The sequence below is a fragment of the Melanerpes formicivorus genome, unplaced genomic scaffold (assembly GCF_026170545.1).
Source record: "Melanerpes formicivorus ecotype bairdi unplaced genomic scaffold, bMelFor1.0.p_v2 SCAF_15, whole genome shotgun sequence".
Taxonomy (NCBI): Eukaryota; Metazoa; Chordata; class Aves; order Piciformes; family Picidae; genus Melanerpes; species Melanerpes formicivorus.
In genome coordinates, this window is record NW_027142367.1 from 994438 (window position 1) to 1019752 (window position 25315).

The 25315-nt window shown below is 40.5% G+C and overlaps 1 protein-coding gene across 3 annotated transcripts in view; it reads right to left on the bottom strand.

The window, feature by feature from the left end:
- The window catches only part of PTPN3 (protein tyrosine phosphatase non-receptor type 3), a 201666-nt gene that overhangs the window by 103541 nt on the left and 72810 nt on the right, over window positions 1-25315 (bottom strand). For all 3 annotated transcript variants that reach the window (XM_068147430.1, XM_068147429.1, XM_068147431.1), the window contains exon 2: window positions 3908-4062. In XM_068147430.1, coding sequence (XP_068003531.1) covers window positions 3908-4062 — 155 coding nt within the window. The remainder of the gene's footprint in view (window positions 1-3907; window positions 4063-25315) is intronic.

Genomic DNA, 25315 nt, shown 5'->3' on the forward strand with positions numbered 1-25315 from the left:
TGTCTGGCAGCTGGAAACTCTGCTAATGTCCTTTTCAGCAAGAGCTACTGTTACCTCATGAGCTAACTCCCTGCCCATGCCATAACTCTTTGAGATTCCATACACTCCAATGCTGTATTTTCCATCATAAAGGTTGTAGAAAATATTTACCCAAGCCCACAGAGTTGTGACCCACTGCTTTTCCTCTGCCTCAAAAAATATTTAAAACATATACATGAGGTTAGTCATTCCAGTGTCAACTCTGGAAAAATCTCCCCTCCACTAATTCAGTCCTTCAGCATTTATTATGAAGCCAGGCCTCACAAAGGACTAAAACTAACAAGCTTGGTGGAGATCATATAATTTTCTTACTGTCCTCAAAGGCATCATCAAATTCCAAGCTGTCTTATTGTTTCTAGTTGCAGAGTATACTGCTCTGCCTCAATGTACAACTAAGTATTTGTTGAACAGCCAGCAGTAACACAGATATACAACTAACAAAACATAAATATTTGCAAATAGTATCCAGTAGGAAAACTTAGTGACAAAGATCCAACAGTTCTGCCTCATTGCATTTTAGAGTTATAAAACTCACACCCATGAAACCCACAAACCTTTAGGGCTTGTATCTCTGCCTATCATTTTAAATACACCAACAGTAATTGCTAGTGTTAATTTTAACAATCATGTTCCTTCTCAAATATTGGAAGGAGGACCTTAACTGAGATGGTAGGGAAGGAAAAAGCACTCCTTAAGATTTGAAATTCAAGTCATGCAATTTTTCTGCAACATGTCCAGAGAAGGGCCACGAGGATGATCAGAGGGCTGGAGCACCTCTCCTATGGGGACAGGCTGAAAGAGTTGGAGCTGGAGAAAAGGCGGCTCCGAGGTGACCTTATTGTGGCCTTCCAGTATCTGAAGGGGGCTACAAGAAGGCTGAGGAGGGACTTCTCAGGATATCAGGGAGTGATAGGACTAGGGGGAATGGAAGGAAGCTGGAGGTGGGGAGATTCAGACTGGACGTGAGGAAGAAGTTCTTCACCGTGAGAGTGGTAAAGCCCTGAATGGGTTGTCCAGGGAGGTGAGGCCCCATCCCTGGAGGTGTTTAAGCCCAGGCTGGATGAGGCTCTGGCCAGCCTGGGAGGCATACTTCCCAAGTGATCATACCTGGCAAATAAGTCAAGCAGAGCAATACTTGAAAATTGCTGCATGTTTAGATCAAAAATTACAAATAAATTTGCATTATTGCTCAATACACACCTACTAAACACACTCAAACATGGTACGTGAGCACATTCTGTATATATTAGAATGACAACTAACATTTTCCTCATGTGGAAAATTTATGCATTGTAGCCTTAGAAAAAGAAAAGGGGAACATCAGAGAGAGAAGTAAATCAACTTGATCCAAAAATTCAAACACCTGAAATTCATTGTGGGGGCTTCAAGAAAACCTGGATATCATTCAGATCAAATGCAACACTTTGTATCAAGTGCAGTCAAGTCTTTGTCTCAAAGATTTTTTTTTAAAGAAGAACACTTCCAATTCTTAGCTTACATGCACCTTCAATATGTTGCTCGGACTTTAGACACATTTCATCTAAATGAGGGAAAGACAAGAAAGGCCATCTCAGACACAAGGAATTAACATACCTATCTATTTGGCTTGTAAGCAATTAAGTAGAATGTGCCTGTCTGTACTCCTTTGTGAACTTTCTTGACAATGATGATCTCAGAAGGGTACATACTGCAAGTTATACTGATTAAGTCTTTCTGGTACCATCTGTACAAATTTCAGATTCACCAAAACTGTTGTATAAGTACCTTCAATATAAACAATGAACAAAATAGTCTATCACCTCACTACTCTGCAAAAGCCAAAAGAACAAGATAAAAATGGAATTCCTTTCTGGAAATGAAGTATTTATTTAAAATAGGCCAGATTACTGATACTCTTTTTTGACATATGCTTAATCAGAGCACATTTAAAGGAATCAAATTATACAGCTATTTTCAGGTTTCTCAATAGAGGAAAAGTCCCTCAGATTATTTCCATAAGCAAAATCCAGTTTCCTTCTTCCTCTACCCAGTTTTAGGCTATTTGGTTCTCATTCACACAGAGACAGAACCACTGGGAAAAGAGATCACTACCAAGCAGATTGATAAAGAAACCTGCAGCCATCACTTTGAAACTCTGCAGTTTGCTAGCAGAGTTTTATGTGGACTCTGTGGATAGGATAGGATAGGGTAGGATAGGATAGGGTAGGATAGGATAGGATAGGATAGGATAGGATAGGATAGGATAGGATAGACCTTTGAGATCATCAAATCCAACCTATCATCCAACACTATCTAATCAACTCAACCATGGCATTAAGCACCCCATCAAGTTTCTTTCTAAGCAGCTCCAGTGATGGTGACTCCACCATCTCCCTGAGCAGCCCATTCCAATGGCAAATCACTCTTTCCATGAAGAACTTCTTCCCAATATCTAGCCTAAACCTAAAGATCCTGTTCCTACAGAATGAAAATAAAGTTCTATCTCTACCCTCCCTATTCTATAAAAAGTTCAGTATTTGGAGATAACATGAAGGTTTTGCCACCTTTTCAAATATGCCACACAGTACTAGTCTAAAGTTTCAAAGTATCGAAGTCGTTCTTTTCAGTGGCTCAACAGATTGTAAATTTAAACTACTTAATCTGTCATCTTTGTATTACATTTAAATCCACCTCAAATTTACTAGCTTTGAGCATCTGGGCAGTGCCAAAAAGATATTAGAACTGTTAACTCTGGAATATCTAGTTGCTTAAACTCAAAGCAATTTTTTTCCAAGTTTCTCCTTACCTTGATGCTTCTTTTCTCTGATGTTACTTTTCTGTATAAACCCCCTATATGCCTTTAAAAGACAGACACCCGCTTGCAGTAAGAACTCTGTGTTCAGATAGCAGCTAGATGACAAAGCTACACTCAGTATTTTTCAATCTGTCACACTAGAATGGGAGGTGTTTTCAATTCCATTTATGCTATTAAATAGACAAAGGCCAAGCTTTGAGTGTTCTGCTTTTCCCCCCATCCACTTTTCACCATTTGTAGCAGAAAATTGTAATTATCTCTAAAAACATTAAGCATGTTTATGTATACATGAATATTAGCCTTATATTTGTTCAAAGTGCAACACATTTAAACTTGGAGCTTCCAAATCAAAACCAAGTATCACTAGTTATAAACCAAAATATTTACAGACTAAAATACATGGAGTACAAACCTCTGTTAACATCCTTTTTTTTTTCCTGCTCCCAGATAAAGAAGCACAAAAGGCTGAACAGAACTGTCCTACTAAGCCATATCATCTTCACAATTTACATCATCTTTGCATTTCATAAAATTTGCACTGACATCACTACAGGAATTTGCAAGGCTTCCTCCTTCTAGCACTACCAGCCTCTTCATGGGAGAGGAGGAGTGCCACATCCAAATCTAGGTGTCCCTTTTGAATGTCAGTACTCATTCATAGCTCATCATGATCACTAGATCTACTTTTTTCATGGTGCCCATACCATACAGAAGACCTGTTTCCAGATACCATCTGCATGCCACCATTTTATAACATTTCAGTTGGTTGGTTTAAAGAAAATTAAAATAGCACTTTAGAAAACCATTTCATAACCAGTAATTCTTCAATTTGTAATGGCAAAGCTACATCTTCCACACAGCCTGATCTACTGGGAAGTGTCCCTGCCCATGGCAGGGGGTTTGGAACTGGATGATCCTTGAGGTCCCTTCCAAGCCTAACAATTCCATGATCTTCTGGAAATCCCACGTGTTCCACATCCTTAGGATTCCATATTTGACCTTCAGCTTTCAAACAAATTTCTATGCACGTTAAAAACAAAACAAAAGAAAAAGAAAGTGGATTTACAAACTTACATTGACTTTAAAGCTGTGTACTGAGCCATCCAAGAAGTGGACGTTACAGATGATCTCTGATCGGGTTTTCTCTTTTGGTAGTTCTGATGCTCGTATGTTACTTATCCTCCCACCTAAAGCTCGCAAACGGGAGTTCATAACTATTGCTGAATAACCTATAAAACAAAAATCATCCTTAATAACAGGTTTTAAAATTCACTGCACTTCATCCATGTTTTTTTCAGAGAAACCCACAACTTCGTGAAGACCTCATTGCACCTTCAACACCTACAGTAACAAATGCTTCCTATAGAAGAGAGTAAATTGGAAAATCAGCACACTGTAAACTAGAACATAATTATATAAACAGAAGGGCTTCCATGTTCTAAAAGTGATAATTTTTAGGCTATCAGGTAATGATAGGACTAGGGGAAATGGAACAAAGCTAGAAATGGGTAGATTCAGATTTGATATTAGGAAGAAGCTCTTCACTGTGAGGGGGGTGAGACACTGGAACAGGTTGCCCAGGGAGGTGGTGGAAGCCTCATCCCTGGAGGTGTTGAAGGCCAGGCTGGATGTTGCTCTCAGCAACCTGCTCTAGTGTGAGGCGCACCTGCCCATGGCAGCAGGGCTGGAACTAGATGATCCTTGACGTCCCTTCCAACCCTAATAATTCTATGATTTCATGATTCTAAGAAGAGTCACAGGTAACCCCTGCAATGTATACTTAGGTTAGGTATGGTCTACTTAGTTTAAATCAGTAAAAAACCCAAACATCTACTATAAAGCAGGACAACAATGTCGAGAAAAGTTTGTATCATCTGTAACAAGTAAATATCTCACCCCCTTACAGATTTCCTATAGATTTCTATATTTACAGTATCACAGTATCACTAAGGTTGGAAGAGACCTCGAGGATCATCAAGTCCAACCTTTCACCACAGACCTCATGACTAAACCATGGCACCAAGTGCCACATCCAATCTCCTCTTGAACACCTCCAGGGATGGTGATTCCACCACCTCCCTGGGCAGCCCATTCCAATGACGAATGACTCGCTCGGTGAAGAACTTTCTCCTCACCTCGAACCTAAACTTCCCCTGGCGCAGCTTGAGACCATACAAATGAACCAATTCTGTTTACTTTCTACTGATGAAAGAGTTGAGTTAATGCAGATCACTTTCTGTCAAATAGCATTTTATTTCAGGAATAGATAGGTAGATAGATAGATAGATAGATAGATAGATAGATAGATAGATAGATAGATAGATAGATAGATAGATAGTTGAGTACAGAATACAGAATACAGAATTAACCAGGTTGGAAAAGACCTCTGAGATCATCCAGTCCAACCCATCACCCAACACCATCTCATCAACTAAGCCATGGCACCAAGTGCCTCATCCAGGCTCTTTTTAAGCAATTCCAGTGATGGTGACTCCACCACCCCCCTGGGCAGCACATTCCAATGGCCACAGATAGACAGACAGATACATAGATACACCCCCCTGGGCAGCACATTCCAATGGCCACAGATAGACAGATACATAGATAGATAGATACATATATATACACACACACACATGGTATGTAAAGCACCTAGAATTAACATTAAAAGCATGTCAATATTTTACAGCCTAGTATACATAAATTCATGAAGCCAGAATTGTATATCTTAGAAGAATGCTTTTGAAAAGTCTTCATGAACACCAAAACTCTGAAAACCAGTTTTCACAAATGAAAAAAAAAAACACATCAACAAACAGAAAACAAACAAACAAAACCCACTCCACAACTCAGAAACCTCCACCAAACAGAAAAGCACCATTCACTGAAATATGAGATGAATTAAATACAGTAAAGCCTGTAAACATTTCAGGTCTCCCTTCACTGGATCAGTTTACCATTAACATCACAGCTGGCAAGTGAAGCAGAGGATAGTTTTCCAGGTTAATTACCATACCAATTACCAAATCATTATCAGAGGATAGCTACAAAGAGACTTAGATAATATGAGTGTTTCCTAGACTGCTGGCCAAGCCGGACAGAATCAACATCAGGACTCTTGCAAGTTCCCCTTATTTTTCTTAAAACATTGGCTTAAAACAAGCAACTGAAGAAAATGAACACCTTACAATAAAATCAGTTAGCAATTCTGAAACATCATATCTAGTCACACATCACTGCAAAAAGCAGAGAGAATAGAATAGAATAGAATAGAATAGAATAGAATAGAATAGAATAGAATAGAATAGAATAGAATAGACCAGACCAGGTTGGAAGAGACCTTCAAGATCATCGTGTCCAACCCATCAATTAATCCAACCCACCTAAACAACTAAACCATGGCACCAAGCATCCCATCAAGTCTACTCCTGAGCACCTCCAATGACAGTGACTCCACCACCTCCCGGGGCAGCCCATTCCAATGGGCAATCCTCTGTGTAGAACTTCTTCCTAAGATCCCTGGTGCAGCCTGAGACTGTGTCCTCTTGTTCTGGTACTGGTTGTCTGGGAGAAGAGACCAACCTCCGCCTGTCTACAACCTCCCTTCAGGTAGTTGCAGAGAGCAATAAGGTCACCCCTGAGTCTCCTCCTCTCCCTCAGTCTCCCTCAGTCTCTCCTCATAGGGCTTAGTGTTCCAAACCCCTCACCAACTTTGTTGCCCTTCTCTGGACTGGTTCCAGCAAGTCAACATCCCGCAAGATACAACACAGCCCAGAGTACAAAAGGCAACAAAGAAGCGTAGTTATCCATCCTCCGGTAATGATGTGCAATCTAGATTTAGAAGCAGCTAAACCAATTCCCCTCTCACAGAAGACTCAGAAGTCAGATACACAAAAAGCATTTAACAGGTACTCTCATACTTCTTTTGTCAGCCAAGTGCTAGTTTGCTCTTGCATGCTTTCTAAAATCAAAACTCTTTAATTGCTCAGTTATTTAGCATTTTTTCCCTAGGAGATCAGCAGTGGTTTCCTAATCTTTCCCAAACATGTGGCGTTAGGCTGTCTTTTAAAAGGAGGGGCCTATCTTTGGGTGAATTCAGAACACTATTTCCACATACAGCACTATACATTCCTATTGCTTCATGGTATGTTAATTTTAAAATGTTTCACCAATCCAGAAAGTGGGCTTTTTATCCAGGAAGGGTTGCTGACATGTAAAACATGTAGTTATCTAATTATCAAAGATACACAAGAAGACGAAGGCAGATGATGACTGTATATAATACCTTCAATTTCACATTCTATCATTTTCTAGAAGCTAATTTTTTAAACTATTCAGCACTGTGTTCATCTTTTATCAAAATAATCAAATGCCTACATGAATTATACTGCACATTTTTCTCTCCCCTTTGATCCAGGGAACTACATGCCAGACAGTCTCACCTCTGTGCCCAGTAAGATCATGGAACAGATTCTCCTGGAGGCACTGCTGAGTCAGAAGAATAACAAAGAGGTGATTGAACAAATCTTGCCTGACAAACCCGGTGGCCTTCTATGGCAAGGTCACAACATTAATAGATGAAGGCCAAGCAACTGACATCATTTACCTGGACCTAAGCAAAGCCTTCAACAGTGTCCCACACCACATCCTGGTCTCAAAGCTGGTGCAGTATGGGTTTGAGGGATGGAGCACTCAGTGGATAAAGAACAGGCTTGATGGCCACACCCAAAGGGTGGCTGTCAATGGGTCTATGTCCAAGTGGAGGCCAGTGACAAGCAGAGTCCCTCAGGGATCAGTCCTGGGACCAGGCTTGTTTAACATCTTTGTTGGCAATGTGGACAGTGGCATTGAGTGCACCCTCAGCAAGTTTGCTGATGACACCAAGCTGTGTGGTGCAGCAGACACGCTGGAGGGAAGGGATCCATCCAGAGGGACCTTGACAGGCTGGAGAGGTGGGCACAAGCCAACCTCATGAGGTTCACCAAGACCAAGTATAAGATCCTACACTGATCTAGACTGGGCAGTGACTGGCTTGAGAGCAGCCCTGAAGAAAAGGACTTGAGAGTGCTGGTGATTCTATGAATCCCCAACTTTTCTTACTTGCCCACCCTCTCTCTCCCCCCAGTTTGAACCAAGGTTCCTCTGTAGAAAGCCCAATATGTTACATGGATATCCTAGCCCATACTTCTACTAGATTTGGTAGGCTAGATTTAATTTTCAAATTACATTGCCCTATGTTCTCTGTAACTATGTTCTCTAACATTTATTATGGAGACACTTATGTATTAATTGCTATGTGAAATTCAACCACTGGCCCTGATAAATAAAATAGTATTCTCTAAACCCAGGCCCAGGTCCTGTTGAATGCTGTCAACTAGACACAATAGATGACAGGAATTTCACCCTAAAGCTGCCTGTGAAAAGGATTAAATTCTATTTTTAAGTTTCTCATAAAATAATGAGACTTGTGAATGCTATCAAAAAGATCATAAAATATGAATTGCTATTGCTGAACTTACACATGTCCTCCAGCAAATCAGACCTGCTCTTTTCCACGCCATAAAACTGTCAACAGTCTGTCTTCCAGCATTCATAGGAGCTATCCAAGAACTAGGACTAACAGGTACTTACATACTGCTGTTCTTTATAAAATCAGAGAGGTGCTTAGCTTTAGATTACAGTTATAGTTGGGTTTTATGCTAGTTCTTCACAGTTGCATTTGTTTTGATACCTTCAGGTTATATGATGGATGTCCCAATTGAAATTCATCACAAGAAATTCAAACCTGCTAGTGTGATCAGTTTGCACTGAGTTGACAAATAGGAACTTGGAATTTCTTGGTTTTTACAACTCTATGTAAAGTCAAACCAGAAACACATCCAGAGTTCATGGTTTGTGTTTAACAGCATGCAAAGAACCCCAGCTGAGGCTGTCCTTGACAGAGCCAGCTAATCACAGAGCAGGATAAATGGTTGAGTGTTTGGATAGCATAGCCAATAGTCAATTGGAGCTCAAATAGCCTCGTCAAGCCACAGGAAACTGCCACTAGCTGGGAGTCACAAGCCAAGAAAGCCAGGCTCTCCACTTCCAACCTACATGGCCTTCACCACTACTCTGCAGACAGTAAGCTGAAAGAGCTGTTTGACAGGTGTTACACCACCGGCACCAGCCTAAGTAATTCTGCACATTCTGTCGTCACATGCTGTACACTTGGTAGGTCCATAAGGAAACAACTCTGCAAATCCCTAATGATCAAGGAAAGAGAACCCAGTAAGACCTGTGTTTAAAGCTGCAGTTTAAAGAGGTCTAGATTACTGAAATGATGTATCAATCCCAGCAACTCCCTATTTTATACACAATATAAAGGGCTACCTGAAAGCACGTGAAGCAACCTGCAATGGCAGCTGCTTCTGAGATAGGTGGGATGGTCACTGAGGTCTCAGGTAAGACTAGATGCTGGCACTAAACACCAGTGATCAGCCTCCAGCCCTGAGCAACTGGCCCTTAAATGCAAATCCCATCTCCTTCTTTGTAGCTTTGGGCAGCAGGCTAATTCACAAAACAAGCCAACACAAGATAAGACAAATTTGAACATTATCAACAAGTGAGGAGTCTAGCAATTATTCCCTTTCCCTAAAATAAGCATCTCAAATCCAGAAAGCTGAGTTGCATTTTAATTAAAAACCAAACCAACCTATCCTCAAAACACACTGGTTAGGCCATAACTTGAGTACTGTGTCCAATTCTGGGCCCCTCAGTTTAGGAAAGATGTTGAGTTGATGGAAGGTGTCCAGAGAAGGGCAACAAAGCTGGGGAGGGGTTTGGAGCATAAGCCCTAGGAGGAGAGGCTGAGGGAGCTGGGGTTGCTTAGCCTGGAGAAGAGGAGGCTCAGGGGAGACCTTATTGCTCTCTACAACTACCTTAAGGGAGGTTGTAGCCAGGTGGGGGTTGGTCTCTTCTCTCAGGCAACCAGCACCAGAACAAGAAGACACAGTCTCAAGCTGTGCCAGGGGAGGTTTAGGCTGGAGGTGAGGAGAAAGTTCTTCCCAGAAAGAGAGATTGGCCATTGGAATGTGCTGCCCAGGGAGGTGGTGGAGTCAGCATCACTGGGGGTGTTTAGGAAGAGGCTGGATGGGGTGCTTGGTGCCATGGTTTAGTTGATTAGATAGTGTTGGATGATAGTTTGGACTTGATGATCTCAAAGGTCTTTTCCAACCTGGTCTATTCTATTCTATTCTATTCTATTCTATTCTATTCTATTCTATTCTATTCTATTCTATTCCATTCCATTCCATTCCATTCCATTCCATTCCATTCCATTCCATTCTCAACAAGTGAGGAGTCTAGCAATTATTCCTTTTCCCTAAAATAAGCATCTCAAATCCAGAATGCTGAGTTGCATTTTAATTAAAAACCAAACCAATTTATCTTCAAAACACAGTTATTTTTACTCTAAGGTATAAAAGAAATGGGGAATTCTATCCCATAATCAAAGCAGGCAAGAGGCTTACAAGAGCAACAAAGATAGCTGCACAAGGAAGCTAATGTTTTCTAAGTACATTAAACACACTTCTGGACAAGTTTGGTTATGCATGACTTCTCTTACAACAATAATGTGTTTTTCTCTACGCCTTCACTGAAGTCCGACTTCCAAAAACATCTCTTTCCATACCAGCATTTTGTTTCTTTCCAACTCACTTAATAATTGTTGGTAAAGAAATTTATGACCTGATTTGCAGTGTAACATTACCATATTTGTTACCAAGGAAATAAATTATGAGCATATTTAACGAGTATATACACAAAGACCTTCTATAGATGAGACTACACATACATATCAATAGTTTTTGTGGGGGGTTTTTCTTTGTTTTGTGGTTTGTTGTTGTTTTAATAATCATTCATTACCACCATTCCCCTGGGTAAATGAGCACCCCTGCAACTGGGAGCTCTCCTGGTTGTTGTTTTTTTCTAGAAGGGGACTACTGTTCTCTAAGTGTTCCCGAAGACTCTTTATAATTATATGACTGAAAATGGGTAACTCCATGTTGAGCTCTTGAATACTGCAGAATCTGTGGGAATGTCATTTATGGAAGGATAGTGCTTCTAACCCACTTTCATAGTCTTAAGTGATCACCCCTGACATTGAAAGAAAACAAAAAAAGCAGTATTAAAGGCATGCCCGAGTCTTGTATGTATGTTCAATAGCATTTTATGCTTACCTATTACTCTATTTAGAAGAGATTAAGTAAGTAAATGGGAATACAATGTGGTATTACAAATTAAAGGTGTCTTTATAGCAACATATAGCCCTAAGCAAACCAGCAGAAATTCTCTTCAGCATGCACCAGCTTTCTCTATTTGCTGGCTAAAATAATCTCCCAAATTATCATCAGCAAAATTTAACCCTAGCGAATCTGAAATCTTTGTAGTAATTTATGTCCTTGTTATTCTTCCCATGTAGTTAGGAATTATTTACACACCTCAGAGTCACATCCATCATCAATACATCTTAACAAGATTCACATAGAAGATTGAAATTTAACACCTATGAAAAACAGGTTCTGTTTTCACCTTCTGCAGGGAACACACTCAGTCTTTTCTACATTTCAAATGAAAAATTAGGTATGTCACCATTAATACAATATTCAGCCCTAATATTACACAGGAAAATCCCATGAGGTATTTGCGCCGGGGAAGTTTAGGCTCAAGGTGAGGAGAAAGTTCTTCACAGAGAGAGTTGTTAGCCATTGGAATGGGCTGCCCAGGGAGGTGGTGGAGTCACCATCCCTGGAGGTGTTCAAGAGGGGACTGGACATGGCACTTGGTGCCATGGTCTAGTAGTCATGAGGTGTTGGGTGACAGGTTGGACTTGATGATCTTTGAGGTCTTTTCCAACCTTGTTGATTCTATGATTCCATTCTATCAATCTTTTCTACATTTCAAATGAGAAATTAGGTATGTCACCATTAATACAATATTCAGCCCTAATATTACACAGGAAAATCCCATGAGGTATTTGTTTCTATGCTAATCACAAATTATTACTAAAGCAACAACCAAAGGAAAAAAGCAAAAGCTAAAGTTCCTTCTGAGCAATGTGTGCAGGTTATCTCTTGCTCATCTACAGTTACTTCTCACAATCTTTTCCTGGCATACTGATTATAAATTATACAGAAAGTAAAATTTGGAAGACAGAAGTATCACAGCATTATGAATCTTTAATAAACAGAACTAGCATGAAGGCATTAGAGGATTAAATGTGGTGTAAAAACGTCTCTAAATTGAGATACAGAGAATATAAGACTTCTTGCAGTGTCATCTTACTTAAAACTTGAATAAAGATTAATAATCCACATTGAAAGTTTGTGTGTGTAGACACATATGCAACCTCATAAGCAGCAGCTGCAAGTTTTCCAAACATCATTCTTAACGCAGACAGAAATATCATTATAATAGACACTCTTCACCCCAAAATTAAAATCCAGATTCAGCTTGCATTTGCTTCCAGCAGCTAAGATCTGTGGTACAAGGCAGCATAGCACAATTACTTAACTGTCATGTAAATAATTAATAGGTCTAGCAAAGCATTCTGAGAATATATGTTATCAAAACAGCAGGAATAAGGTTTCAGTCATTCTAGTTAACATCCTTTGTTTTTCAGAAATACAGATCTTACAGCAAGAGATTCGTAACAGAAAATCAGTCCGATAACTAAAAACAAACAAAACAAAGTAAACCAAAGCCAAACAAACAAAAAAAACCCTCCCACAACTAAAAAATATGTGTAAGCATAGGTGTTTAAATGTTACACCTTAAATGAGTATGAAAATACCTACAGTAACTTACATTCTTGCACCTCTTGCCCCCACAATATTTACCAGAACTAGCAGAGAATGAAGAATAATTCTTCCATAGTAAAATATGATATCTCCTCTTCATCTGATAACTCCTTATGGTGGAGTTCACCCACGAATAAGCCTTCAGGGTAGACTGTAAATATGATAATATCTCTATTTTCTCATTTAGAATGTACTTGAAAGCATCTTAGTTTCAATGAAGGTAGTTATGAGGGGGAAAAAATCTTGATTTAAAACCAAAACCAAGCAATTTCCAAAACTCCTTTGCTAACCTCCACAAAATTTCAACCTAACTTTTTATTTTCATTTCAGAAGCCAATAAGTAGACAAACTGGATTGTTCTTATGTCCAGAAATCAGGCACCTGCTGTTCAGCAGGCATTGCCTCTAAGAAAACTCAATATACACAGTTGAATAAATGGAAAATATCCCTATACAACTACAAGAGGTTAGGTGCTCAATTAGCCAATAAAATTGAATATGAAGTGCTTTGCAGGCTTTTCCTGCACTTCATTTAGCTTTCCATGACATCTCTGGTAAACTTGTGTGGCAAAGTTCCTTCAAAGACAAATCCAACTATAGATGCAGCAAGCACTAGAGGATGTGAGAGAGAGAGGAAACAAGCCTAAATTTTTCTTTTAGCATTACCCTGTATCTTCATTGATATGTCCCTAAGAACCCACTATGCCAGTAACATACTGAAGCAAACTCTGTGAAAAGCTGTGAATACCTGGTGAAGCAAAGTAAGCCACCCATTCAATTATATTCTGCTGCTTAGTACATGTGTACACCCACACAACTACACCAGGGATAACAGCCCGGTCTCTTGATGAATGGCAGAGAGGGATTTGACAGGCTCAGTACTCTCAAAATACTGCATAGGTGTGACAGAAAAGGCCTTGATATCTTCAGACCATTAATTATACTAATATTGGTTAAACTACAAAAGCAGAGCTGCACATAGAGCAACAGAATAACAGCACTAACTAAATGAATTATCCTTTAAAAATGAATATTCATGTTAAACTTTATATATATTCATTCCAAGACAAGTTTTAGAGAGACAATGTCTCTGTTTCAATTTTCCTGTGATCCTTCTTCCTTTTTTTCTTCCCCCTCCCCTTATTTTTTTTCCTTTCTAAAGGTTTGCATTACCTACACCCTACAAATTTTTACCTGCAAAATCTTAACATGTACACAGAATCAGATACACCAAAAGTTCTTGCTGCCCAGAATGAAGAGGGTACAGACTGGCCAGCAACAAAGCACGAGAGGCTGCTGTTAGAGGTTAATAGAGATTATTTGGTCAAAACAGCACATTTTTTAATTTAGTTCTAGTCTTTACCTATGGGGAATAAAATAATTATCCCAGCCTCTCAGCAACACTTTCAACAGCAGAACTGGTTATCTAAAAATTTAATCTTGAAATCAGATAACCCAGAAGTAAATAAACTCAAGATGATCTTACTGGTAGAAAAACAACACTGACCATCAACATCAGTGCTTGGGTTCTTAACATCCTTTAATGCAACTTCTGAAGAAAATACTTTGGTCACATTTGCAAAGGATCAAACCATTTGTATGAATGACCTTTCAAACTTTACAGGTGCCACTGTGGTCATGCCAGCTTCACTGTTGTTACTTATCATACATACATATGTACTTACATGCAGCTAAGTCATGACAGAATCCAATGTGTCATTGTACATAGTGTGAAGCACTACTGTTATGTACTGGATTAGCACTAGCACAGAAATAATATCTACTGCACACAGAATGAGTGAGAAAAGAAAAACAAACAGGAGAAAAAAGCAACTTGAAGTAACCATAGAGACCTGTTCCCTATACTGTTCAAGTACTACAAAATGCAGATGAGAATGAGCCACATTTGCAAAGCTTTCACATTTTCAGTAGTTTCTGTTTGGCATGTAAAAGATTTTTATGATGTTTATTTATAAAATGACACCTTAAGCCAGTGTGTTCAGAGCAGTAACTCATTACTCCATTTCCTGCACCATGGCAACTGAAGAATTCAGGAACTCTACAGCTTCCTCTATGGCCTGTCTCGGCTTTAAAGAGCACCACAACACAAAAGAAAAGCAGCACACTGGGAAAAAAAGGAAGAGCTATGACAAATTCATATCTTAAATAATGTCTTTTGGGAACTAAAACCAACACTCGTATTAGAAACTGCAAAGTGAAAGTAAAAGTTCACCTTCTTCAGCTTGACAGTGTCGTGTTAACAGCAATGAAGGGTAGAGGAACATGAAAGGGGAAACTGAGCAATGCAGTCTCCAGCTACCAAACCCCCCCATAAATAGTTCAGGATAGACTGAAGTATATGAAGGTAATTTTTAAAAATGCCATGCTGTAAAATCAAATAATCAGAGATGAAACTGTCCACAGCTACAGCAGTTTTGCAAAGATAAGCTACTAAAATGTTCTGAAACATCAGGCAGGTATCAAGCTTATTGTCATTTTAAAAAATTAAATACAAAAAGACCTCATATTCTATTAGCAGGCAACAAACTGTATTTGATGGAACTATTGCATGACACTACTACCAAGTAAAGCTGTGCTAATTAAGAGAATTTTAACCATCTGCAGTACAAATACAGGAAGGGATGTGGAAAAACAAACAAACAAACACTCTTTCTAAGGATTAAAACAGATATATCCAAACTATACTTTTAAAGGAGAAATTGCACTGGTGTACTATATCCAGAGCATGATACTAGTCAGCAGTCTAGAAACAACCCATCCTACTTCTACTGATTTGAAAGACACAAAAAACCCTTTAAAACAGGGCTTTCCTAAGCAAATGTCACACAACCCCCTAGGCTTGCAGGTGAATACTAGTCTCTACTTCCTCTAGTGTAAAACAAATAAATAAACAGAAATATAATTTTTCAGAAGCCATGAAGTGACAAAACTCTGCTCTGAATGTCAGAAAAGCACTGTCCCCATATCAAATTCCCTGTGTGAGACATGCTGTTTTCTGGTAACGGACAGCAGTTCATAGCTCTACCTATGAATTAAAAGGCTACTGATCTACATTGGAACAAAGTTTCCCTTCTAATGCAACATGACTGGCCTATAAATAAATAAAAACAACCACAGCATACCTCTAATGAGTTGCTTCCTACAGGTATGAAATAAAATGTCTAACTTTCCAAGACAAGCCTCTCCTCTTACCTGATGTGCATATCCAAAGGAATTTTCCTATATATGAACTAGTTCAATAAAAGTCCTCTTTCTACAATATTTGCCTCCAATTAACACATTACATTCTGCACATTAAAGCTACAGTTACCAGACATTTCATTCTCTTCAAGAGGAATGATGTCATTATACCTTGTACTTCATCCTCTGACTAAAAGGAGTTAAAGTTTTTTCTTGAAGAGCAAGAAAGAAGCACTTCATAGAGCAGTGTATGGACTCAAGACTATAAATCTGGGTGTCCATATTCTACTTCTGATGATGTCACAAATGACATTCTACAAACAGGTCACTTTATTCTGCTCCAAATTGAACACTGATCATGACTGAAGTAACTGACAAAGCATACTTTTTAAAACCTTGAAGAAGCAGGCAGCATGCTGTAGGTAACTGGATTATCAATGAGCAACTTAAGAACTTGCTGTTACAGTGCTATCTACTTACATAGCATGACTGAAGAGAAGAACATGACCAGAGCTTAAATCCACCATCTGAGACAGAGGCTGCTGACAGTGCTGCCATCCATTGACAAGGGGGGTGGGGAAGAGAAGGAAAACAAACACCGTAATCATGTCTGGGAGAGTATAAATCCCAAAGAAAGCTAACTCCACTTCTAAAGAAAAGGAAAATTCTGTGTGAATTCAGTGATGCATTGATCCACGGTGATCCAACCTGGGGTCAGAGTGGCTGGAGAGCTGCCAAACAAAAAGGGACCTGGGGGTGCTGATTGACAGCCATCTAAACATGAGCCAGCAGTGTGCCCAAGTGGCCAAGATGGCCAATGGCATCCTGGCCTGTATCAAGAATAGTGTGGCCAGCAGGAGCAGGGAAGTCATTGTGCCCCTGTACTCAGCACAGTTTAGGTCACACCTGGAGTCCTGTGCCCAGTTCTGGGACCCTCAGTTTAGCAAAGATGTTGAATTGCTGGAAGGTGTCCAGACAAGGGCAAAGCTGGGGAGGGGTTTGTAGCACAGCCCTATGAGGAGAGGCTGAGGGAGCTGGGGTTGCTTAGCCTGGAGAAGAGGAGGCTCAGGGGAGACCTTATTGCTCTCTACAACTACCTGAAGGGCGGTTGTAGCCAGGAGGGAGTTGGTCTCTTCTCTCAGGCAACCAGCACCAGAACAAGAGGACAGAGTCTCCAGCTGCACCAGGGGAAGTTTAGGCTCGAGGTGAGGAGAAAGTTCTTCACTGAGAGAGTTGTTCATGATTGGAATGTGCTGCCCAGGGAGGTGGTGGAGTCACCATCCCTGGAGGTGTTCAAGAGGGGACTGGACGTGGCACTTGGTGCGATGGTTTAGTCGTGGGGTTTGTGGTGACAGGTTGGACTTCATGATCTTTGAGGTCTCTTCCAACCTTGGTGATTCTATGATTGTTAAAACCTGAAAAACAGCCTGAATTTAGAGATGACCAAAGCTTCCTTTCTTGTGAGGCCACAGCTGAGTGTGAAATCTAACCAGCACTTTAAAAGAAGGAAGAAAAGCAAACAGAAAATATAACGCAAGAGGAGCAAAACCAGAACATCACCACACAGTAGTATGCAAAGCCAGCACTGGTGACATTCCTGCCTTAGAACAATTTTATATTTACAGTGAAAGCCTACCTCATGTACACATTCAATTAGCAAAGTTGTCACAAGTCTGCAAGCACTGGGATCTTCAGCTGCTTGGGATTTCTATGAAGTATTCAGATATAAAATAAAGCCATTAATAGTGACACCTTCACAAGCTTAAGCACATGCAACACCACAAAGTCTCCCAGTATCAAAACCATATTTACATATTTGCCTGTCATTACAGATTCCTAGTATTTCCCAAGGGTTAGCTAAAACAAAAGGCTTGTTTGCTTTCACAAACCTCAGAAGCAGGCAACAGTCACTGAGACCAGTGATGAAAGTTTTCTCCTGCACATGGTACTCAGCTAACAACCTCAAACAGGTTATAAAGGAATTTTTCATTATAAGCTCTATTTTAACCATAACTCTTGCTCCCATACTAGCCATGCAAATTAAGGCTTGCAGTGTCACCCAGCGTTTCCAATGACCCAATGCACCCAGACTTTTCTTTCAGACTTTAAAACTTCATGGAAGTGTTTCCTGTACATTTGTGCTTCACATATTCTATAATCCATGTTCTGTAACAAGCTTTGAAAGTATATTCCCTCAAGCATGACAGAATATTTCCTCTGCTATAAAGCTTACAGACACCAAATTGGAATGGGCTGCCCAGGGAGGTGGTGGAGTCACCATCACTGGAGGTGTTTAGGAAGAGACTGGATGGGGTGCTTGGTGCCATGGTTTAGTTGATTAGATGGTGTTGGATGATAGGTTGGACTCGGTGATCTCAAAGGTCTCTTCCAACCTGGTTAATTCTATTCTATTCTATTCTATTCTATTCTATTCTATTCTATTCTATTCTATTCTATTCTATTCTATTCTATTCTATCCCCAAAGGGATCTGGAACAAAGCACTGGAAATTGCACAGTTAACCACAGAATGCTATTGCAAAAGTTAAGACTGTAAAGGAATCTAACCACTCCTTCCACTAAAAAACATGAGAAACACAACAGTAATTAGAAAATTAAAAGCTATATTCTGATGGGAACTTAAAACTGACAGCCTGATTTCAAGCTATGAGTATAGAAAAAAAAAATAATTTTTGACATCACGATGGTACTCAATTTCTCCTCCAGGACTGTTCAAAAATGACATGTTCAGAAGATCCTAAAGTCTCATATGACTATTTTTTGATAAAAGAATTACAGAACATTCTACATCTCAAACTACTAGAAAGAACTTGAAAAGGTTTTGCTAAATTCTTGTAAATCAAGAGCTGGAACCTAAACAAGCTCTCTAAAACTACCTGAAGGGAGACTGTAGACAGGCAGAGGTTGGTCTCCTCTCCCAGGCACCCAGCACCAGAACAAGAGGACACAGTCTCAATCTGTGCCAGGGGAGGTTTAGACTGGAGGTTAGGAAGAAATTCTACACAGAGAGAGTGATTGCCCATTGGAATGGGCTGCCCAGGGAGGTGGTGGAGTCACCATCATTGGAGGTGTTTAGGAGGAGACTTGATAGGATGCTTGGTTGCATGGTTTAGTTGATTAGGTGGTGTTGGATGATAGGTTGGACGTGATGATCTCAAAGGTCTCTCCCAACCTGCTCTATTCTATTCTATTCTATTCTGTATGCCTCCTGATACTTTGTAGCTGTTACATATTCATTTTAACAAAACCAAAGGTGTTGCTATATAAAGGTTTGCCATGTGAGGAAACATGGGGAGAAGAACTTCTCCAGAAAGTTTACAATCATGTTTTGTAAGTCTCGAGGCAGAAGAAGCAAAGAGATACTGTGCAAAGCCAGCCTATGAAGAGTGCTTTGTAAACAACTGTCATGGAAGAGCATGCTACTCTTTCCTGTCTCTTTTCATCTCACCTCCCCCACCTTTGACTAGCTGATGAATTTGTATTTGAATTTTATTGAAGCACACCTCTTTTCCTTCTCTTTTTGTTGTGTTGCAGAGACATCAAAACAGTATTTTGCTATCTTCTCTCTAATAGGATCTGTTTGCCAGGGCTCACAGTGGCATTGACAGTGTACAGCCTTTGCACAGGACCTTTCACTGCACAGAGAGGATAGGTAAACAAACAAACAAAAGAGCAACACTGCCATGCAAAATGGCTAACCACTTTTTCAATTCCCTGCACATGCTTCTGTGTCCTCATATTTAAAGAAGAAAGCAATTCCTACACATAGTGGGGGAAAAATAGGGTAAACAAATGACAGGACATGTCCTGGCCTGCAAACAATCTGTGCTTTCTGGTTTTCTATCAACATCTAAACAGTGTATGCTTTAGACCAGCAAAATCCAAACATTTACATCTTTACAGCCTTGTTAGGTAGCTTATTCATCACCCCACAAGAATAACATGCACCTAGTGACCACAGCATACTGTACTACTCTGAAAAGCATTCACCTAAAATAGATACACCCATCTTCCCCCCACTATAAACATAGTGGCAACTACCTTTTGGTCAGTTACTTCCTTTCAACAAATCAATTCACTTAAGTCCTAGGATAGGATAGGATAGGATAGGATAGGATAGGATAGGATAGGATAGGATAGGATAGGATAGGATAGGATAGGATAGGAAGAATAGGAAGAATAGAATAGAATAGAATAGAATAGAATAGAATAGAATAGAATAGAATAGAATAGAATAGAATAGAATAGAATAGAATAGAATAGAATAGAATAGAATAGAATAGAATAAAATAGAATAGAAGAATAGACCAGGTTGGAAGAGACCTTCAAGATCATCACGTCCAATCCATCAACCAATCTAACCCACCTAATCAACTAAACCATGGCACCAAGCACCCCATCAAGTCTCCTCCTGAACACCTCCAATGACAGTAACTCCACCACTTCCCTGGGCAGCCCATTCCAATGGGCAATCACTCTCTCTGTCTCAAGCTGTGCCAGGGGAGGTGTAGGCTGGATGTTAGGAAGAAATTCTTCACAGAAAGAGGGATTGGCCACTGGAATGTGCTGCCCAGGGAGGTGGTGGAGTCACCATCACTGTAGATGTTTAGGAAGAGCTGGATGAGGTGCTTGGTGCCATGGTTTAGTTGATTAGATGGTGTTGGATGATAGGTTGAACTCAGTGATCTTGAAGTTCTTTTCCAACCTGGTCTATCCTATCCTATCCTATCCTATCCTATCCTATCCTATCCTATCCTATCCTATCCTATCCTATCCTATCCTATCCTATCCTATCCTATCCTATCCTATCCTATCCTATCCTATCCTAACCTTCCTAGTTGGGTGAGCTCTTCATTCACAAGCACTGACAAAGAGGTGTGTCTGCCTATTCCCGTGGCTACAAATTATGTTAACAGAACTGCTGTCACAGCAGGTGTCCAACCCCAAACCAAAGGGAATACAGTGGGAGGCTGTAAACTTGAGGCCAGTGAAAGAGATACCCATCATGGGGCCATGGGAAAGTAGCTTCCATTTACATTGTAGAGGTGCAATGCAAGGCACAACTGGAGTTTGGGGGAGTAAAATGGAGTGGGGCTGAGTGAGTTTGGAGAGATGACTCAGTAAAGAGTCTCTCTGCTTGCTCTTGAAGGGCACACTCTTTTGAGTTTGGGATATTTTATAATTTGGTTTAGTTTTTTTATGTGTTTTGTTGGGTCTGTTGGTTTTTTTCTTCAACTCTCCTACTGACAAAGAGTGCCTTCACATGGAATTCAAGCCCACTTTGACAGATTGTGTTTATTTCTAACATAGCCATCCAACAAATGAGCATTTCTAACAAAGATTCCTCTTGCTACCTGAAGTAACAGAAGTTTCTAGAACTTTGCATTAACAAGCTTCCACCCACAAGCAAGCTCATGTAATTCACAAAATTAAACAGCCACCTTGCTTGACAATGCACATCTATCACCCACTGTGTATTAACTGCTGCTGGTTTTCAGAGTTCTAAACTTAGAGGTTAGTTTGGGGTTTAAGTTTCAAATCACTTAATACATGAGACCGTATCAGGGATTTTTAAACACATCCCAAATTTTGCCAAGTAGATGAGACATTCCCCAATCCTTCCTAGTTCAGTTTTTGTACTCCTGGCTGGGAGGTAGGACAGTTATCTACTTCCCACAAAGCAATCTTAGCATGCTGTGGCAACTGATTACAAAGGAATGCAGGCACATGGCCAGTGTTGCCAGCTTATACCGCAACAGGAGCAAAAAAGAGAGGGCTTTTGTCATGGTGCTGACATCTGGTGTCTTTCTCCTGGTTTCCCCACCATATAGGTGCTTTTGCATGGCAGTGATGATAAGTAATATCTCCCGACAAGCAAATTCCTCAAAAGTTAATGTGGAAGAGTTGAGAGAGGCAAAGAGATAGCTGATTCCAGCACTTTATGAGGTTAGAGCTACTTCACTGAGAAAAAGTTCACAACCACTAATACTTTTTTCCTTTGTATATCTTTCAGAACTCTGCCATACAGATGAAGAATGTTTTAAAGGAAAGGCATCAAAAAAACAAAAGGACTACCTGAAAACACAATACTGAATTTCTGGTTTTGTTTCAGACTAGTCAATTGAACAAAACCAAGAGACAGAGATCATCAATGACAAAAGAGTCCATTTCCCTGGAAAAACCCTCATTGTCATGGGAGCTTTAAATGAGAAATTAATTTGAAATCAATTCTCCAAATAATGCTGTTGAGTTTATGTTACCTTACTAACTGAACAAAGTAGATTAACAACTTGATTTTGACAACCATTAGAATCATAGAATCATAGAATCAATAAGGTTGGAAAAAGACCTCAAAGATCATCAAGTCCAACCTGTCACCACAGACCTCATGACTAGACCATGGCACCAAGTGCCATGTCCAATCCCCTCTTGAACACCTCCAGGGACGGTGACTCCACCACCACCCTGGGCAGCACATTCCAATGGCTAACAGCTCTCTCTGTGAAGAATTTTCTCCTCATCTCCAGCCTAAACTTCCCCTGGCACAGCTTGAGACTCTTGTTCTGGTGCTGGCTGCCTGGGAGAAGAGACCAACACCCTCCTGGCTACAATCACCTTTCAGATAGTTGTAGACAGCAATGAGGTCTCCCCTGAGCCTCCTCTTCTCTAGGCTAAACAATCCCAGCTCCTGCAGCCTCTCCTCATAAGGCTTGTGCTCGAGGTCTCTCCCCAGCCTCATTGCCATTCTCTGGAGTTGTTCAAGTGTCTCAATGTCCTTCTTAAACTGAGGGGTCCAGACTGGACACCGGACTCAAGGTGTGGCCTAACCAGTGCTGAGTACAGGGGCAAAATAACCTCCCTGCTCCTGCTGGCCACATTGTTCCTGATGCAGGCCAGGATGCCATTGGCCTTCTTGGCCACTTGGGCACACTGCTGGCTCATGTTCAGCTGGCTATCAACCAGTACCCCCAGGACACTTTCTGTCTGGCAGCTCCCCAGCCACTCTGCCCCCAGCCTGTAGCTCTGCATGGCGTTGCTGTGGCCAAAGTGCAGCACCTGGCACTTGGACTTGTTAAATGCCATCCTGTTGGACTCTGCCCATCTGTCCAGCCAGTCAAGGTCCCTCTGCAGAGCCCTTCTACCCTCTAACTGATCAACATCTGCTCCCAACTTGGTGTCTTCTGCAAATTTACTAATGATGGACTCAATCCCCTCATCCAAATCATCAATAAAGATACTAAAGAGAATGGGGCCCAGCACTGATCCCTGGGGGACACCACTTAGTTACTAGCCAACAGCTGGATGTGGCACCATTCACCACCACTCTCTGGGCATGGCCCTCCAGCCAGTTCCTAACCCAGCACAGAGTGCTGCTGTCCAAGCAGGGGCTGACAGCTTGGCCAGGAGTTTGCTGCAGGGAACAGTGTCAAAGGCCTTGCTGAAGTCCAGGAAGACTACATCGACAGCCTGCCCCACATCCACCATTAAAACCTTTATAAACAATTCTAAATTTTAAGGTTATGCTGTGATCAGTAACAAAGACAATGACCCCATAGGGGTCAGGTTGCCTACCCTAAATTACATCTGCCTAAAAATACTCAGTTTATTTAATCTTAATAGCTTTCCTATTGCAAAATGTACCTTGTCATGACCAGTTTAATTGGTATGCTTTCCTGCAACAGCTTTCTGAACCTGACAACAATATTTACGCATGCTGAATGTACTCAATCACCACCTGAGCTTTGGAATCAAAGTACAAATTCTGGCCTATGCCACATACACTTTAGCACCAGAACAAGGGGACACAGTCTCAAGCTGCACCAGGGGAGGTTTAGACTCGAGGTGAGGAGAAAGTCCTTCACCGAGCGAGTCATTTCTCATTGGAATGTGCTGCCCAGGGAGGTGGTGGAGTCACTGTCCCCGGATGTGTTCAAGAGGAGATTGGACGTGGCACTTGGTGCCATGGTCTAGTCATGAGGTCTGTGTTGATAGGTTGGACTCAATGATCCTCGAGGTCTCTTCCAACCTTGGTTATACTATGATACTGTGATACTATTATTAAAAAAACCCAGAATTTCACCTAAGCAGGTTTGACCCTTGCATAAATGGAGTGGGGATTCTACTTCAGCATGTAATATAAATTAACTGCTGAATCTATCAAAAGAAACTTTGCCAAATTGATAAGTAAGGTATGTAACCTTGAACCACAGTAAATTCGTGCAGAACCACACAGTCCCCCTTCTGAAGAAATACAACAAGAACTGGAATCCTTTCCATCTAAGACAATTTGCAAGACCAGAATATGCAGCAGAACAGTTTTGCTGGGGACTGAATGAAGACTTGCAGTGGTTTGGCTGTTAAGTAGGTTTCAAAACCTAGTGGAAAAACCACTAAGGGAATACCACCTGGTTTAATTATTCCTGCATTCATGAAGAAATGGCTAAAGAGATTCCCCCTTCCATAAATTTTGTAAGCATTATATCAGATGTTCACATGAACAAAATAAATCAGAACTAATAGAGCTAATTGAATCAATGATTAGTGCAGGCTCTTGTGAGTATAATGGAGTTTCAAGCAGAAAAGCCTGACATGAAAACAAGTACTGGATGAATAAAGGCATAATGGAAAGGGTTGGAACAAAGCAAACACTGACAACAGTATGACAGCAATGCATAGTGGAAGAAGAAGAAATTAGATAGTGCACAGGAGTTATCTTTAAACCAATGAACAAGGTTTGTTCCTAAGGAACATTTATAATTTAGGATGTTCTCATTTTTGCAAATTCCTACTAGCACCATTAAAAATAATAAAATAAAAAAAAATGTTTAAACCATCAATTACTGTGAAATACAAGTTGGGGGGCTGGGGTGGGTTTGGGTTTTTTTTTGTTGTGGTTTGTTTGTTTTTTTAAATGCACTTTCAAGTTTCAGCATCCTTAGTGGATTTCCCTTCACAAATATTAGTATGATTTCATGCCAAGCCTTAAATATTTCCTCAGCAGCATTGGGTTTTAGTTCTGGCCAATCTCAATGTTATCTGCACAGTTGGGTAAGGAGTCAGATGCATCTCACTCAATTATTTTGCCTTCTCATACTGCTGAATGCTAGCCTTTTGTCCAACACTACTCAAATATGTAGTGCACAGACAGTTGATTAAGAGTCACCACGCATGCACATTACTTTCTGTGCCAGACAGGCACTACTACACTTAAATACAGATCTTAACTTCTTGTTTTTAGTGGCAGCAGCCTGACACCGTCAAACAATGTCATGCTGCTGTAACTAAAACTCAATGCGGAGGTTCCAGCAACTCATTAACCACATGGCCACAATTCTCCACCCAGGCCCAAGAAGCAAGTTCACAACCAATGCCAAGAGATGGCGTTTCCAGAGCAACAGTGAAGTGTGCTAATGCAGAATCACAG